This window comes from Phaethon aethereus, assembly GCF_964289735.1.
Source record: "Phaethon aethereus genome assembly, chromosome: 1".
Lineage (NCBI taxonomy): Eukaryota > Metazoa > Chordata > Aves > Phaethontiformes > Phaethontidae > Phaethon > Phaethon aethereus.
This window is the reverse complement of record NC_138575.1, coordinates 43,249,450-43,268,508: the sequence shown is the minus strand read 5'-3', so window position 1 is coordinate 43,268,508 and position 19,059 is coordinate 43,249,450. Positions and strand designations below refer to the sequence as shown.

Genomic DNA, 19,059 nt, shown 5'->3' with positions numbered 1-19,059 from the left:
AAAAATACATGATTTTCTCAATAGCCTTTTCTGTTTTTTCAGTTTATTCTCAAGGCTGTCATTGAATTTGCATGGATTTGGAAGTTAAAGGAGTTGCTGCATCCCCTCGAAGGCAGACTCAGCTGTCATCAAGGGGGAGGAAATGTCAGGTATGTTAACAGAAGGCTTGTGGTTGTTTTCCTTCCATCCTTTATCATTTTAAGAAATATTTTAATCATACTGCAGAAGGTTTTTACATTTTACATTTCTACATTTTGAGTTGTCAGGTGTGAAACCCTCACAAGATCACTGTAGCAGAAACTTTCAGGCTAACTTTTGAAAGCCTGATTAGTACAAATATAATCTTGGATTCTGAGCGCCATTGTTTTTATTATACCTAAGGTAAATATTAATATGTTAACAGTTGATTTTTTCTCACAGATACTGTGGACTTTATGCCCATGAAGTAAAGTTAATTGGTAATTTCCCCCCAGCCTCAAGCATGCATTTAACTTCCTTGTTTGTTGGATGACCACATTAGGAATTCTTGGAATTTGACTGCCAAGTTGCTGTTTTCCTTTTTTGTTTGATTTGGAATGAAAAAGGGCCTTTTGTGTATCATAGCACATCAATTTTGTAATGTTACCTTTTAACCAGACTTTTGAGAATGATATACCTCTGTACAATAGCTTTTGGGGCACTTGGTGTAGGTTGTAAAAGAAAAAAAATGCCCATTTTTCTTTAATCTCTTACGTCTTGTCTTCTTCTCTTTCTTGTGCCCCTCAGTTTTCAAATTTAGGCTTCCTAGTCCATCTGATTCTTGTTGGCTTGCATAGGTTAAAATTAAGTTGAAACTGTGTGCTTCACCCTGTAAATGGGGACAGTCTTCATGATAATTTTTGTTTGCTTTCTTCCTGATTCAATGACTTCTGGAAAAGGCATTACATTGAGACTGTGGTATGTTCTTTACCTTACCAAAGTTGAAATGGTACAGAAAAATTATACAATTGTGATTTAGTGCATTGCATTTTGTTTTAATAGTAAGACTAAATTAGATGTTAGATCTCTTACTGTTTTTTTACATATTTGACCACAAGGTGGTGGTGTTTATTATGTGTGACCTTCCTGAAGAGAAACTTTTTTTTCTGTTTTTAAACCTGAACACCCTTTTTTGAAGACACAAGAGGGTAGTGTTGCTGAACTGTGAACTTCTTTTTCAGAAGCAGGCTACAGGGGTGTGTGGCAGGAAAGGAGCTACAGTTTTGTGGCTGCTCTTGAATCACAGAATCATAGAATACCAGGTTGGAAGGGACCTCAGGGATCATCTCGTCCAACCTTTCTTGGCAAAAGTACAGTCCAGAAAAGATGTCCCAGCACCCTGTCCAGCTGAATCTGAAAAGTGTCAAATGTTGGGGAATCCACCACTTCCCTGGGGAGATTATTCCAATGGCTGATTGTTCTCATTATGAAGAATATTCCTTTTGTGTCCAATTGGAATCTCCCCTGGAGTAACTGGTACCCATTAGCTCTTGTCTCTTCATTGTGACTCCTCACAAAAAAGAGAGTCTCTATCTTCTTTGTAGCAACCCTTTAAATACTGGAACATGGTGGTTAAGTGTTTCCTGACTTAAAATGGTTGCTTTCTCCTACATAGAATCACAGAATCATTAAGGTTGGAAAAGACCTCTAAGATCATCAAGTCAACCCAACACCACCAAGCCCACCAAACCATGTCCTGAAGTGCCACATCTACACGTCTTTTGAACACTTCCAGTGATGGTGACTCCACCACCTCCCTGGGCAGCCTGTTCCAATGTTTGACCACCCTCTCAGTAAAGAAATTTTTCCTAATATCCAGTCTAAACTTCCCCTGGTGCAACTTGAGGCCATTTGCTCTCATTCTATCGCTAGTTACTTGGGAGAAGAGACCAACACCCTTGTCACCACAATCCCCTTTCAGGTAGTTGCAGAGAGCGATAAGGTCTCCCCTCAGCCTTCGCTACTCCAGACTAAGCAACCCCAGTTCCCTTAGACACTCCTCATAAGACTTGTGCTCCAGACCCCTCACCAGCTTCGTTGCCCTTCTCTGGTCGTGCTCCAGCAACTGAATGTCCTTCTTGTAGTGAGGGGCCCCAAACTGAACACAGTATTCAAGGCGTGGCCTCACCAGCGCTGAGTACAGGGTCACGATTACTTCCCTAGTCCTGCTGGCCACACTATTTCTGATACAGGCCAGGATGCTGTTGGCCTTCTTGGCCACCTGGGCACACTGCTGGCTCATATTCAGCCAGCTGTCAGCCAGCACCCCCAGGTCCTTTTCTGCCAGGCAGCTTTCTAGCCACTATTCCCCAAGCCTGTAGTGTTGCATGGGGTTGTTGTGACCCAAGTGCAGGACCCAGCACTTGACCTTATTAAACCTCATACAATTGACCTCAGCCCATCGATCCAGCCTCTCTGTCCAGATCCCTCTGCAGACCCTTCCTAGCAGATCAACACTCCCAACTTGGTGTCATCTGCAAAATTCCTGAGGGCACTTGATCCCCTCATTCAGATCATTGGTAAAGATATTGAACAAGACCAGCCCCAGTACGTAGTGCCGGGAATCACCACTTGTGACTGGCTGCCAATTGGATTTACCCAGTCACCACAACTCTCTGGGCTTGGCCGTCCAGCCAGTTCTTTACCCAGCTAAGAGTGCACCTGTCTAAGCCACGAGCCGCCAGTTTCTCCAGGAGAATGCTGTGGGAGACGCTGTCAAAGGCTTTACTAAAGTCCAGGTAGGCAACATCCTCAGCCTTTCCCTCATCCACTAGGTGAGCCACCTGGTCATAGAAGGAGATAAGGTTGGTCAAGCAGGACATGCCTTTCATGAGCCTGTGCTGGCTGGGCCTGATCCCTTGGTTGTCCTGCACATGCCCTGTGAGTGCCCTCAAGATGAACCGCTCCATAATCTTCCCCGGTACTGAGGTCAGACTGACGGGCCTGTAGTTCTCAGGATCCTCCTTCTGGCCCTTCCTTCTTGTAGATAGATGTCACATTAGTAAGCCTCCAGTCTTCTGGGACCTCCCCTGTTAACCAGGATTGCTGATAAATGATGGGGAGTGGCTTGGCAAGCTCCTCCGACAGCTCTCTCAGTACTCTCGGGTGGATCTCATCAGGGCCCATAGACTTATGGGTATCCAGGTAGTGTAACAGGTCCTTAACTGTTTCCTGCTGGATATTGAGGAGTTTATTGTGCTCTCCATCCCTGTCTTCCAGCTCAGGGAGATGAATACCCTGTGGATACCTGGACTGGCTATTAAAGACTGAGGCAAAGAAGGCATTAAGTACCTCAGCCTTTTCCTCGTCTTTGGTGACAATGTTCCCCTCCACATCCAGTAAAGGATGGAGATTCTCCTTGACTCTCTTTTTCTTGTTAATGTATTTGTAAAAACATTTTTGGTATCCCTTGTGACCAGATTGAGTTCTAGCTGGGCTTTTGCCTTTCTAATTTTGTCTCTACATGACCTAACGAGATCCTTGTACTCTTCTTGAGTTGCCTGCCCCTTCTTCCAGAGGTGATAAACTCTCCTTTTTCCCTGAGTCCCAGCAAAATCTCCCTGTTCAGCCAGGCTGATTGTCTTCCCCACCAGCTCTTCTTACAGCACATGGGGACCGCCTGCTCCTGTGCCTTTAAGATTTCCTTCTTGAAGAATGTCCAGCCTTCCTGGACCCCTTTGTCCTTCAGGACTGTCTCCCAAGGGACTCTCTTGACCAGTGGCCTGAACAGGCCAAAGTCTGCCCTCCTGAAGTCCATGGTAGTGATTTTGCTGATCTCCCTCCTTACTTCACCAAGAATTGAGCATTCTATCATTTCATGGTTGCCAAGCCCAAGACGGCCTCCAACCACCACATCTCCCACCAGTCCTTCTCTGTTCGTAAACAGCAGGTCAAGCGGGGCACCTCCGCTGGTGGGCTCACTTACCAGCTGTGTCAGGAAGTTATCCTCCACACACTCCAGGAACCTCCTAGACTGTTTCCTTTCTGCTGTGTTACACTTCCAGCAGATGTCCGGTAAGTAGAAGTCCCCCACAAAAACAAGGGCTTGATTGTGAGACTTCTGCCAGTTGCTTGTAGAATGCTTCGTCTGCCTCTTTGTCCTGGCTGGGTGGTCTATAACAGACTCCCAGTAGGGTATCTGCCTTGTTTACTTCTCCCCTCATCCTTACCCACAAACACTTGACTTTGTCATCACAATCATTGAGCTCTTATACAATCAAAACACTCCCTACCATACAGAGCCACCCCACTGCCTCTCCTTCCATGCCTATCCCTTCTGAAGAGCTTATAGCCATCCATTGCAGCACTCCAGTCATGAGAAGCATCCCACCATGTTTCTGTGATGGCGACTAAGTCATAGCTGTCCTGCTGCACAATGCCTTCCAGCTCCTCCTGTTTGCTGCCCGTGCTGTGTCCATTGTTGTAGATGCACTTGAGCCGGGCTATCGATTTTGCCTCCAACATCGGCATTCCACCCCTAGGCTCATCTCTAGTGAGCCTGGTTTTATCCCCTTCCCCCTTCAAATCTAGTTTAAAGCCTTCTCGATGAGGCCCACCAACAAATAAGGAAGAATCCTTTTCCCCCATGGAGACAGTTGCACTCCATCTGCTGGCAGCCTCATAAACTGCCCTATGGTAATAAAACCCCAAATTCTGCCAGTGACACCAGCCCCTGAGCCATGTGTTAACCAGGTGTGCTTTGCTGTTCCTTTCAGCATTCCTCCTTGCCAGTGAAGGGATTGACGAAAACACTACCTGTGCTCCCGCCCCATCACCCAGTCGCCCCAGCGCTCTGAAGTCCCTTTTAATCGCTTTTAGACTTCTTAGCGCAACCTTGTCACTGCCAACCTGCATGACCAACAGTGGGTAGTAATCGGTGGGCTGTACCAGACCAGGGAGTTTCCTGGTGACATCTCTCACCCGGGCCCCAGGGAGGCAGCAGACTTCCCTGTGGGTTGGGTCTGGTCGGCATATTGGGTGTGCTGTACCCCTCTGAAGGGAGTCACCTATGACAATTACTCTCCTTTTTTTCTTAACAGAGGCAGTCTTAATGCATGGGGCTGGCTGACTCACCCTAGGCAACCCCCTGGATGGACTTTCATCTGTACTCTGCTTTGCCTGGCCCTCAAATTCCAGAGCCCCATATCTGTTGTAAGGGCAGCTGGGACGGTGAGGGAGGCCAGGAGGGGATTTGCCTGCCTCTCTGAGCAGTGACCTGTTTCCATTCTCCCTCATCTCTTAGGTCCTCTCCTTTTGCCCAGCGGCAAGAGGGAAGGGTATCCTCTGCTTCTCGTGGAGCCTCCATCTGCTGTGTTTGCCTCAGGGATGGTAGGGTGTGGCTCTAGAAGATGAGTCTGAAACTAGCAGGATGCCTCCATTTTCTTGCAGTTTGTGCAGTCTGTCTGTGGTGGGCCTCTAACAAAGATACCCCTCCCACTTTTCCTTCCCCATATTCCCATTCCCTCCTGCCTATTTTAGAAAGGGGAGGCTGGAAATCATGAAAGGTGTTAGGCCACTGCTAGAAATAGGATGTCTGCTCAACTCAGACTGTGATGCTGAGATCTCTAAGTTGAAAAGTGTGAAAACAAAGATGGCCCTGGTTCAGAGCATCCACATTTTTTTCAAACTGGGAGCCCAGTTGGGGAAACTTACTATTTGCTTGCCCCAGTTGTACAGTCTTCCCTAGGGATTTGCTGTTGGCTGTTTTCAGAAAGCCATAGGTGTATGGAGCTTTGGCTCAAGTCTTCTGGCTGTGTTCTTGCTCAGGTGAGTTTGGAGTGGTGAGTTTGGAGTTTGAGCTGTGTGGTACACGGCTGTGCAAAATAGTGTGGTTTCACAAGCTGCCCAGTCATCATCACATGCTGCTATACTAAAGCTGAGATGATACAGTTGCAGCAAATATCAGGGCTGCTTTGGGATCTGAGCTAGCTCCATGTGGTCCAGCTGGCTGTTGCTATTATGGTTTTGGTTTAAGGGTTGCCTGAGGGGGTTTGTTCCCAAACCAACAAGGGCAATGTGACCTAAAACCTTTTAAGCAGTGATTCTACAGTCTCAGAAACATGGATTATTTTCAATGCATTATTAATAGCTGATATGGATACTATCTGGATTCTGAATTCGTAATGGGTGGAAGCTTTCTGTCGTGATGAATATTCAATCTTTTAGTCTCATGATCTGTAAGAATCAACTTTCAATGAAAAGCTTTTGGTTTTTCCTTTTGTTAGTAGCATCTCAAATATGTCAGATATTTTGACGTATTGATCTTAAATATTCCAGGGGAAGTTGGAAGAGAATACTATGGATTTTATACTGATCCCTGTAGATATGTAATAATGTGTCATTCTTCTAGGGCTGGAGACCGGATACACGGGCTACTCATGGTATTCGCCCACCAGAGTAAGTCTGCTTCTATTTCTGATCAGTTTGTTTAATTGTGTGTTATTAACACAATGCCTTTGCATTTGTATTGATGTGCAACTCAGTGCTCCATGAAATTTATCATCAGAGGTTTGTTTTCTATGATTTATATTTAGAGTAGAATATTTGATGCATTATTTACATTGAAATTAAGTTGATTTACATTTGGTTGAGCTTAACGGTAGAGTGGTACTCAGAGGTTTCATATTTATATCTAGTCTTTCTTGAATAATTTTAATATAATAGTCTGCAAAAAGAGAAAAACTTTTTTTAACTATTGGCCTTCTTTGCAGGATTTACAGTAAAAATTGCAGAGAAACTGTGGTGAAGGGTTTTTACAAGAAACAGGAAATTTTGTACAGTGCCTATAAAATTTAAAGCCTTATAGTGACTTCAGCAGATAAGTAACATCTGCTATTCCAAGGATCATATCTGATAGTTTACGTTTGTTTTTTTACTGAAATGCCTTACAGCCAATGTATCTCTTTACATTATTTTACAAATATGTGTGACCGTGGCCTTGGATTGTTCACATTGAAGTCAAAGAACTTCAATTTCTGTCTACTGTCAGTCATTCACTAATAAAAAAAAAGACTGGAAATTAAGGAGCTCTCTTATTCCAGGAAGTAATCTTGTTATAGCAGAGTATACCTGGAGTAAAGGCAGAAGACACAGAGATGCTTTGATGAATTGGGAGATGTTTCAATTTCTTTAGCACAGTGGCAGCCAACTATACTTCAGTATTTCATTCTGCTTAATGTCTTGCAAAACGTTTGGAATGTTTGCATGCCGAGGAGCTGTTGCTTCCCTTTTGCCTCTCTGGTGCCTGATTATCAAGGGATGTTGACACAGATCTGCTGTGGAAGACAGGAATAAGTAATCCCTGATTTATGATCTTGTTGCAGCAGCTCCTATTGGGGAATGAAGAGAAGTCAGGATGGCCATGCTGAGAGTGTACTTTGCAAGTGGGGAAGAGGACAAGCCCTCTGGCTAGTTCCTGAGCTGAAGGAAGAGGGACTAATAGGGATTTCCCAAGTAGGCTGTCTCCAGTTGTAGTGAAAATGTTCATAGCAGGGAATTTTTTGTGAAGGAGCTAATAAAAACAACTAATAGGGAATTTGCTTTTGCTGTAATTGAAAAATAAGAGAATGCATTGCTATTAAAATTGTTTTAACTTCCTGCAGGGTGCCATGCCTAGATCTAGGGAGCCTGGGAGATTCTGATGAAGAGGTAATTATAAATTCATTCTGTTCTGAATAGTTTTTAGAATTCATGTGTTGCAGGAGTTTACAAAAATATCACTCCGAATATAAAACAATTATGATTGCTTGTCCTTTGCCCTCCGCTGCCCTGTAATTTTAGGATGGGGACTCTTACATACCATACAGTGGAAGTTCTCATCATACATGCCCTCTAGATTCATCTTCATATTGGAGAACGTCATTAAAAACACCATATGCACAGCATCATCAGGCTCAACAGGTCAGTGTCTCACTACAAATATCTTTAAAATATGCCCCTTTAGCATTGATTTAGAAAAGCATACTTAGCTTCATTATACAAGTTCTTTTCTTTTGGTTAAACTCATATCTCCAAGTGCTATTGGTCAAAAATATTTCTGGCAAAGTACTTTTGTACTGGCTTTGTGTGGCAAGGTTTCGGTAGTGGGGGGCTACAGGGGTGGCTCCTGTGAGAAGCTGCTAGAAGCTTCCTCCATGTCAGATAGAGTCAATGCCAACCAGCTCCAAGATGGGCCCGCCGCTGGCCAAGGCCAAGCCCATGAGTGATGGTGGTAGCTCCTCTGGGGGAACAGAGTTAAGAAGGTGGGGGGGAAACCCTGTAGCAGAGCAACAGCAGTGGAGAGAGGAGTGAGAATATGTGAGGGAAACAACTCTGCAGACACCCAGATCAGTGAAGGAGGGGCAGGAGGTGCTCCAGGTGCCAGAGCAGAGATTCCCGTGCAGCCCATAGTGAACATCATGGTGAGGCCAGCTGTGCCCCTGCAGCCCATGGAGGTCCACAGTGGAGCAGATCTCCACCTGCAGCCCATGGAGGACCCCATGCCAGAGCAGGGGGATGCCTGAAGGAGGCTGTGACCCCATGGGAAGCCCACACTGGAGCAGGCTCCTGGCAGGACTTGTGGACCCACGGAGGGAGAGTAGCCCATGCTGGAGGAGGTTTGCTGGCAGGACTTGTGGCCCTGGGGGGTACCCCCGCTGGAGCAGTCTGTTCCTGAAGGATGGCACCCCACAGAGTGGACCCAGGCTGGAGCAGTTCGTGAAGAACTGTAGCTCGTGGGAAGAACTCACGTGGGAGAAGTTGGTGGAGGACTGTCTCCTATGGGAGGGACCACACTCTGGAGCAAGGGCAGAGTGTAGGAGTCCTTCCCCTGAGGAGGAGGGAGCGGCAGAGACAAGGTGTGATGAACTGACCACAACCCCCATTCCCTGTCCCCCTGTGCCGCTCGGGGTGAGAAGGTAGAGAAATTGGGAGTGAAGTTAAGCCTGAGAAGAAGGGAGGGGTGCAGGGAAGCTGTTTTAAGACTTTTTTTTTTTTTATTATTTTCTCATTATCCTACTCTGTTTTGATTGGTAATAAACTGATTTCCCCAAGTTGAGTCTGTTTTGCCTGTGGCGGTACTTGCTGAGTGATCTCTCCCTGTCCTTATCTCAACCCATGAGCCTTTCGTTATATTTTCTCTCCCCTGCCTAGCTGAGGAGGGAAGTGATAGAGTGGCTTTAGTAGGCACCTGGTATCCAGCCAGGGTCAACCCATTAGACTTTTTTACTGGGAAGCCTCTAGAATATTTAAAAAATCCTATTTTCTTATCTACGTTAGCTCTTCTGTGTTGGTTGATACACTCATCCTTTTTATTGTACCTTTTTTTGAAGAGATATATTAATAGCTAGCTTTATTAACAATTTGTCAAAGCATCTGAAAAATGTAATGCTTCTGAGGTAGCATGTAACTTTGGTTTATCTTTCTAAACAAAGTGGAACTTAGAAAAATAATAAAGATAAGATCGGTAGTAGTAAATAAGTGTGTGATTGAAGATAAACCCCAAGTTTACAAACAGTAAGTATTATTTCTATGGAAGACTAGTTACTTTCCGTGAAAAGGAAACTTTTGGTTTATGTGCAGCCATTTTGTAGAGTTTTTCTTCAGTCTCTTGTCTTTAAAACAGATCTGTGACCTTAAATTTGAAATTATGTTCAATTTTCCAGAGCACTTTTATTGTTAAAATTTCCTGATCACTTATCAGCATTTTTTTTCCCTGGATGACTAGGAAACCTAATCACCACTAATCTTAGATGCCTTATAAGGGGAGTCAGTAGTCCAGATGCTAACATTCTGGTTTATAGTACAGTGCAACACTGTTCAGTATCAATACCCACTATAAAAATTTTAAGAATTAATTTAATTACTCAGTTATTACGGTTCCCTGAATGCAAGGAGAGTTTTCCTTTAAACTCCTGTATCTGAATTAAATTTGAACAAATCAATGTGACAATTTTTCATTTGATCATGATAAGTATTTAATTTCTCTTTTCCTTTAGTTTAAACAGGTGTCTAGAAAACCTTGTCAGAAGAAAGTAGAGGTAAAGTAGCTGAAAAAATATATGCTGACAAAAAAACAATTCAGTACTAGAGTACTAGTATTTTTCAGTATATGATCTGAAAATGTAATATGTTTTAACTTCTTTTATGTGACAGGAACTAGCTTACTGGGGAGAATATTTTTATTCTGCTGTCATTTCATCATTATTTTGAGCATTTCAAAAGTCATAATTAAGGGGAAAATGCTGAAGTACTGTAAACAGTGGTCTTCTGTTTGTAGTCCCTATATATTAGATATCTATTAGATAGAGATTAGATATCTAGCGCTTTAAAGTAATTCAAGAATGCTACCTACATGGTTACTTTCTGTGATAATTGTGCACCATACGTAATCGTGGTAAAAATCTTCCTACTAGTAGTATGTTTTTATTTGGTTAGGGTAAGGAAATACCCCAACTATCAATGTTATCTCTTATTGGAAGAAATGAAAAATACATTGTTTAAAAATCCATTATTTCAAAAATATTTAACTTATGTAAAACTAAGAAATAGTCTGAGTGTGTTTAAAACAGAAGTATAGCTAGAGGGAAGAACAATTATTATTTAATTTGTGTGTTACCTATGCCCCTTGAAACAAATAATATAGCGACTTGTATGGCAGGATTGCAAATTGGCTGGAGCTCAAGGTGAATCTGCTGAGATCACCATTTTTTATGTTTCCCTATATAACCAAATGGTTTCTCAACTTGGGAAAGAAATTGCATTTAAATAAAAACTGAAATGGTGATGGTTTTTCTGATTTGTTTGTTTGTTCTTTTTTTTTTAAATTATGGACTAAGAATGTAATGGTTCTCAGAATATCTATGTGTACCATAGGTATTTATGCATCTCTTAAGATGTAACTGTAAACATGTAACTACAGATAGGTTATTTTCCTCTGTGCTGCATTGTAAGTGCAGTACAAACACACTTGAGTTGCTATACTCTTTTTTTAGGTCTGGATGCTTATAATTTCACCACTTGCTTTACCCTTTAAAAAAAAAAAAAGTCAAGTTCATACATATAATTCTGTCTAGCTGCAGGAAGGCTAATGGAAGGTTGGTATGGCTTTGTCTGTTTCTCAGAATCTTTCTCCTTTTCTTCTCTCCTTTCATTTACCTCTTGTTGCTTCCTTTCTGCTTTCATTATGTCTTAAGTACTGAAGTGCTGAATGTGCAGGAATGTATCTACTGTTCACTTACCCCCTTTTGCTCTCCCTCTCCCTCTCCCTCTCTCTCCTTTTGCCTGACTTACATCCCCCCCCCCTTTTTTTTTGTGGAGAAGATTTTCAAGCAGTTCTAAAATATATTAATGTATTCCTCTGAGTGGCTTTTATTTCTGCACTGCTTGCTTCTGGGGCCCTGACTGAGCATTCCTTTAGCAAGCTACATTCCAGCTTCTTCAATAACAGACTGTGTAAGTAAGTCTTCCCAAAATAGGTCACTTTTGGAAGAAATATAGTCTTACCATTCAGGAATTAACCAGTGAAGGGATGTGGATCCCTTAGTTGTTCAGGGAGTTGTTCATAAGAATGGAGTCTTGGCCTTCTGTCATTGCTGCTGTTTCTACTGATCCAGCCTCCATTGTGTATAGCACTGAAATGGATGTAAAGTCAGGAAGGTGCTTAGCTGGCTTCTCAGTCTTTTCAGCTGATGTTGTTCTAGAGGAGGAAGTCCCAGTATTAATACTCTGCCATCCAAGAATATTAGAACTTCTGATTGAAAAAATCCATCAGCCCATTTTCAGCCATGCAAAATGTCAGAATTCCCATTTTAGTGATCTGTAACATTATCTTGTAGGACGGAACCTTGGCTTCTCTCTTTAAAAGTGATGTAAAACCATTTGGCTGTGTACTTTTTAGATTAAAAAATGGCAGAATATGAAGAACTTAATGAAAATTAAGCCTGAATATGTAGTCATATTTGCATTTTTTTCTTAATGTGAAGCATAGTGTCAAGAAGTTTCAGAAGTTATACTGGATGGGAATTATAATAATGCTGTTGTCATTCAGTAGATCAACCAGAGGCTTTTATATTGATTGCTCTTTACTTTAGCATTCTGTTTTGGAGCAGAAGACAATACCAGAAAATCTGCCATCCCCAACAGACAAATATAAACTGAAATATCGTCAGTATGAAGCAGATATGAAGGAAGAATATAAGCAGTATTCTCAAAGAATTGCCAAAAAGGACAAAGACCACCCCCAGTGTCCAGAAGCTTCAATAAAGGTAGCTGGCAAAGAAGTAATTGCATTTTTAAATAGCAAATGTATGCTGGTATTTCGTTACAGGAGAGGTCTGCAGGTGCTTGTAATTAATTTCTTCCATGTTTTTATCGTAAAGAAATAAAAGCATCTAATGTTGAGTAGGAAATAAAATGTAGGAAGCTTGTTTCAGTTGTTCCAGAGCGAGAAAGTGAGGTGCTCTGAGAATCTGAGTATCCTTGTATTCTCTGGTGAGAAATGTAACATTTGCCCTCATAGTGCACCTCTAGCTTGAGCATGCAATTAGCATGATTGATAAGGAAGAGTTAGCAGCCTAAGAAGATGGGAGACAGTGTCCATATATAGAAATGCATTCAAGCTTTTTTATTTTTTAAATATAGAAGTACATTAATGTTTATTATATTCAATTATGACTGTATATAGGACTTAAAAAAGGATAAATGAAAGATGTAATCTGTAGCTTAGAGAACTATTAACGCTGAAAATGGAAGGGAACATGGGGATAAAATAATGAAAGATACTATCTGTACTTTTTGGTTTGATGTTGTATAAGATCCAGTAGTTGGACTGCAAGCTGTATTAATTCCTCCAGGTTTCTATTGTGTTTTTAAATGAAAAATAAGGTGCAAACAAGGGAAGATCAGTGGAAAGAAACCGGAAAACAAGGGGCTGAAAAAAACCCCAACTTTCCTCTTCTTCTGGAGGAGATAGTGGAGAATGGTAGTTGCAGAGAGCAAGATACATCACTGTAGGTGTAAGGAAACAGGAAACAACAGTAAGCAACAGCTGTGAGGACTGGTTGAATGCTAGACTGTGCTGAGGGTAGATGGCCATTTAAGAATCTTAATGAAAGTTAAGTATGCAGATGTTGAGGGACCTTGTTGTGCTCATTGCTTTTACGAGAAAAGCTTTGTGATGAATAACAATGAGTTTACTGATTTTACTTGCTTGATGTTCAGTAGAATGAAAAGGGAAGGTCTTACATAAGACAGAGATTATGTTTCATGTATTGTTGTTGTTGTTTTACACATATTGTTGATAGTTTTACAGGGTCTCTCTCCTCTTATAGTCACACTTCTAGTGTTCAGATAAAACTTGGAGAACCTTCAAGTATCGATAAGTAAACATTCTGTGAGTAAAAGAGTTGAGTGAAAAAAACCCAATTCTGTTATTTTGCTAAGTTTAGTTTTATGCTTTCTGGCAGTTAAGATTGTCAGTTCTGGGGATTTGTTGTAGTATTACTTTTTTTTTTTTAAATGATTCCACTCATATACCAGTCTGACATCATCATGTCATATGTTTTCCAAGAAGTGACTCCTTTATATGCTGTACTGCAAGCCCATCAAAAGGGTATTTTACAGGAGCAACCAAGTTAATCTGAAACTGAAGAAATAAGTGGCAAGTGTATACTGGAAGAGAAAAAGCAGGACTGGTTTATTCTGATAATTTCGGGTTCCAGAAATATACTTGTTAAGCACTAGAAGCCATGTGTGTCAGTTATTATGACAGATTTTAATACAATGTCTAGCAGAACAATCTTCTGTGTTAGATATTATCGCTACCTGATTAAATTAATAAATCAAAACCTCTTTAGATGTCAAGATACTTATTATTTTATCTGATTAGTGGAACTTGTAATAACTTTTCTTTTATGAAAAGAAGCTGCTCCTAGAGAAGCATAGCTAACAAAACCTACTCTTTTGATTTCTTTCCCATGTTCCTTCTTTCCTCACTTCTGTAAACATAGTCTCCTTTGTCCATTTTCTTCATGTCCTCCATGTAGGAGATATTTCCGCAATACCCTCAGACTGACTTACAAGTCTGTTAGACCCAGTTCAGGAGTATGCCTTGGCTTTTCCCTGTCTAGACTGTATTTATCTTCTTTGCTGTCAAAAAGCATCATCTCTGCAATGGTGAACTTTGAGCAATATGCCTAATGGCAAATCTGCTGCTTTCCCTTTGCGTTCTGGAGCAGAACAGAGAAAGGAGGAGCTCTTGTCTTCTTCAGAGAGGTACTAACAGTTTGCCTTCCCTGACTTGCTGCTGATATTTCACAAAGCTTGTAGGAATGCGGCATTTTTGAGATTTTTTTAATTTCAATATGGTTTAAAGCTGGTAAGTATTTAAAAACTATAAGGAAAGACTAAGGAGCAAGATTTGTAAGTTCCGTTTCTGTGGAAAGTTAGGCTTAAAAAATTCTTTACTTTTTCTAATTAGCATGAGGTGGAAAAAGTGGACACTTTAAAAAATAAGAAAGAAAATTACGTCTGAATAAATTTTTGAACAAAATGTGTTACGTGTGGGGTTTTTTGTTTATTTTTCTTACAATTAAATTTTATTTATTGAAAGAATGTATCTTTGTATAGGATACACAGCTTGCAGATGGACATAATGATGATTTTACACCTCTTGATGAGAAAGCTCTCCTGCAACAATGCTACACAAGCAAGCCCTATAACACGTGGCACAGTATAAGGAAATCGGAAGCTGTAAGTATTTGGGCTGATGTTACGCTCTTAACTGTCTAGACTTGTAGAATGACTTCCCAGATGTTCAGCAGAAATTAGGCCTTTGATGATTTGGTCCTAGTATGTAATTGCACTCATTGAAGTCATGGAAGTTTAAATATTTGTTTTAAGGATAGCTGAACTGAACAATCCAGTGAACGTTTTTTAAATGTTATCTCCAATGCTTGTATTTTATGCAGTAATATATATAAATGAGAATGCAAATTATGAATAATAAATACAAATATATACATACAACTAAGATTAACTGGGTGGCTTTTGTGAACCTGAGTATAGTCTTATATTTCCTCTGGTCTCTAGCTTCTACCTGAGACTGTATTCCATGATCCATGATTCCATCAGCTCTTTGACTTGTTTCTAGAGTATACAGACTGTTTTCCCTTATTAACTCCTGAAATGGGGTATGTGATGAGAACTGGCTTTATAAGCTGTGTGGGTTCTGCTGCAGGTATTACATCAGGTCAGCCATGGCTTTGGCTGTCTTGAAGACTCCAAGGATGGAGCTTCTACAACATCTCTAGGCAACATCTTCCTGTGATACACTACTCTCCTCATGAAGAAGTTCTTCCTTTTATCCATACCAAACCTTCCAGGGCTCAGTTTGTAGCCTTGGTTTCCTGTTATATTGTTGGCCACTGTCAAAAAAAGTTCTGTCATCTTTGTAGCTTCCCTTTGGTTGTAGGATGTTTTCAGAATGCCTCATAGCCACTGCTTCTGCAAACTAAAGAAACACATGCTTCTTTGGCCTCTCCTCTCAGTTGCTTTGGCTCCAATCCTCTGTTAGATCTTTTACAGATTCCTCTCATCCCTATTGATCTTAGGAAGGAGGGAGCCCCAAAAACTGGAAACAAGTATGGCCTCACTAGCATGCCTAGAGGGGAATTAAAACTTTTCTTATATGGACACACACAATATGTTTCTTTAACTTCTTACATAGACATGATTTTTACTCTTGTTAGAACTGAACAATAGGAATCTTGCCCATCTAAAGCTAAGCCTTGAATTTAGGTTAATTTACAATGGTGAAGAACCGTTAGATTTGATAGTGCATGATTCAGTAATTGCAAATTCAGAATGGTGGCTTTCATAACTGGTTTTTGAAGTCATTGTTGAGCAGAGTTAGCATTCTAACTTTCTCATGGAATACTAAGCCATGAGAAATTTTATGAGATTGTGAAAGTAGATAATAATTTTAATTTATTTTGTTTGCTCATCATTATGCACTGAATTTTGCATCATTGCAAACATTTATTTGATTTCTAGTCTCATCAAAGTGAATGTGGATGTTGTACCACTGAGGTTACTATTCATTTTCATGATAAGAAAATCTTTTCAGAAAGTACTTTTATGAAGAACTTGAAGAACTTCCTGTCTGTTATTTTTAGAATAAATTTAAAAATCTATGCTATAGGGTGAAGATAATGGAAAAAATTTTGAAGTATCATTACAGTAACTGCTTAATGCTAAATCAAATAAGCTGAAAACACTGAGTTAGGAGGTAGTGCAGGACTACAAAATAACAGGTACACTGCAGCTGTTATGCTTTAAAAGGAAGCCAGCAGGCATCTGAGCAAGGTGTCATGGGGACCTTTAGAAGCACTTTTGTTATTGATTAGCACTCATGGTTGTACAGGCTGACTGTCTCTTTCTAGGAATATCTCTTAGGTTCTCTCAGGTTCAAGCTTGTGATAGTGGTAGGAATAATGGAAAAAATTTGAAGTAGTAACTGCATACATATTAATTCCATTGAGTATACGTTGCCTCAATTGTACGCGTTTGATTTTAAGGTGTTTTAAAAATTGGCTTAAGAATAGACAATGTTAAAATTGCTTTTTACTGTAATCATTAGCAAAAGCTCTAATGTTGAAGTAGAATTTTTCTTAATTTTTCTGTAGTTTGGGGTGAAAATTCCCTTATTCAAGACAGATTATAGTACATGTGTGATTGCCAATAGATGCTATATATAATAAAACGAAGTTTTTTTGGAATAAGTTTGTTTTTTCTCTGAATAATCATGTTTTGTGAACAAGAGTTACTACTTTTTAAACAGTGAGAGCTGCTGCAAGTTCAGTGTTTTCCTCAGCAATTTTGTAAACTCATAGTAGAGCTTTTGTCTAAGGGCTGAATGGAAGATGTTCCGTGGAAGAGTACATTCAGTGACCTAGTATTCAATTGAAATTCAAGGTGTGAGGTTTCTTTTTTTAAAATCAGGTTCTTTTCAGTATGCTAGCTGGTTTGTCTCTGTAAGATGGGATCCATGGAATATATTGTGTTTTAACAAACACTGCTCTGTATTATTACTGTGTCCTCCTTTACATAATGCTTTTTAATGCCTCTGTTGTGACAGTTAATGGGCAAAGATTCAGTAACTTGGAAAAAAGCACCTGTAGTTCTGATAGGGGCAAAAACGAAATACGAAAGCAAACTAAAAAGTCCCCTATCTCCTATAATTCAGAAAGATTTTAAGGCTTAAAATTAGTTTGGAATAAACATCAACTGGTCTGATACTACATTGTTTATTTGGGTTTTTTGATTGGTGTTTTTTTGCTTTTGGGTTTTTTTTTATTTGGCTAGTGCCAATCAATATTTACTTGAAGGTTGTGAATTATACCCATAACATCTCCATGAAATTAGGGATTATCCCTTATAGTTACCTGGTATCTGGGAACAACTTTCGTTCTTCTTCAGCTGTGGGAAGGCTTGATCTCTCTAGAATTTGATTCACAAATTGTGATTCCACACAAAAATTACGTGGAAAAAATAACCAATTAGAAAAAGTTCTTAATTCTTCAGTTTCAGAACACCTACAGAGTTGTCAAAAAGGTTTCATAAACCCCTCAGCAACAATAATCTGTGTTTTCTCATATAGAAATTTTTTTGCGGGGGGGAGGCAAATTTAAGTGCAGGGAGAAAGTTCAGAAATCTGGAAGGTAAAACGAAGGGAGGTGCTGAGGGCTGGTTGTTGCCAGTAAGCCTCCATGATGTCCTGGGGCATCCTCTTCTGCTTTGGTTTCTCATTCTGTGAAACAAAGGTGATGAATGCCTGAGCACGTTACAGTGAATGGCACACACAAGGTTATGGTTCGGTGTTACTCTAATAAAAATAATAATAATATCTTGTTAAATCCCCTTCCCCCTTAGGATGATCTTTCTGAAATGTTTTTCAGGTTGGCCTGTCTCAGCAGAAAATTATTGTGACATGCAAATAAAAACTGTGCATTGAGACTAAGTCTTAAAATATTTTTTTTGATTAAATATTGCTGGAGGTGAAGTTTCATTCTCTGGCTTGGAATCTGTGTCAGCAATGAAACCTGGAATAGTGTGAGTTCCCTCAGGCTCTATTGTACTTACAGAATTTATTGGAAACAACACAGAGATAAGGATGCTGTCTGTCAACAGAAATACTAGAATTCTCACATTTACTGACAACAGAGACAGTTTGAGTGTGTAGCAGAGACTATTATTTGTCCATTTGTTATGCAAATAGAACTCTATTCAAAAAGATGAATTGTGATGTTGTGACCTCTTAAAGTGTAATTTATTATTTAAAGTGTCCGCTGTTATATATTTCATTTTCTCTCAGTCAGTTTTTCATTGCAGGAGGATGTTGCTGCAGAGAGGAGAAAACAGTCTGTGGTAGAACAAGTGATGGTGGATCAGTTATCTAGGTAAATGAATTTATAACGTAAAATTTCAGTTTTCTCTGAAGAAGAATTTAGATCTGTGAGTGTGTGGCTTTCCTTGCTTAAGAGGTGTTTTGATCATGTTGTTCCAAGTCTTATGCAGTCTTATGTCATATTGTTATTTGCAAAAAATATTTAAATGAAAAATCTTTTTAATTTAAATTAAAGGATCAGCTTAAAGTGCTATGTGTAAGATTTTTTTTTTCTGAAAATAATTTTTAATTTTATATTGGATCTAATTTAAGAGCTTTACAATAGCATTAAAAATAACCATCTTGCACCTCAGCAAAATATATGTATGCCTGCTGTTACAAATTACAGTTCTTCGGTATTTATTTTCTTTTCTAAGAATCTTAGTTTTATTAATATTCCCTTATTAATATTGACACAACATCCCTCTGGAGTAAAGAAGTATTATACCAATGTTGGGCAGGTAGGAAAAAAGGCACAATGATGAATCAAGTTGATCAAGGTTGTACAGGAAGGCTCTGCTAGCTTCATTGCTATCCTTTTAGCTCTGAGAAAACATTGCTTCTATGTAGAAAGATCGCTTTGTATGTTAAGGGGGAAAAAAAAGTTATTTACAGGTAAA

At 40.0% G+C, this 19,059-nt stretch overlaps 1 protein-coding gene across 1 annotated transcript in view; it reads left to right on the top strand.

Moving 5' to 3' along the window:
• Window positions 1–71: 71 nt before the first annotated feature.
• Window positions 72–19,059, top strand: part of CAPS2 (calcyphosine 2) — a gene marked incomplete at both ends in the record, with an annotated part of 34,241 nt that continues 15,253 nt past the window's right edge. Inside the window, 8 exons of the mRNA XM_082014138.1 lie at window positions 72–149; window positions 6,368–6,414; window positions 7,620–7,665; window positions 7,798–7,917; window positions 9,993–10,034; window positions 12,087–12,260; window positions 14,623–14,745; window positions 18,385–18,452. Coding sequence (XP_081870264.1) covers window positions 72–149; window positions 6,368–6,414; window positions 7,620–7,665; window positions 7,798–7,917; window positions 9,993–10,034; window positions 12,087–12,260; window positions 14,623–14,745; window positions 18,385–18,452 — 698 coding nt within the window. The remainder of the gene's footprint in view (window positions 150–6,367; window positions 6,415–7,619; window positions 7,666–7,797; window positions 7,918–9,992; window positions 10,035–12,086; window positions 12,261–14,622; window positions 14,746–18,384; window positions 18,453–19,059) is intronic.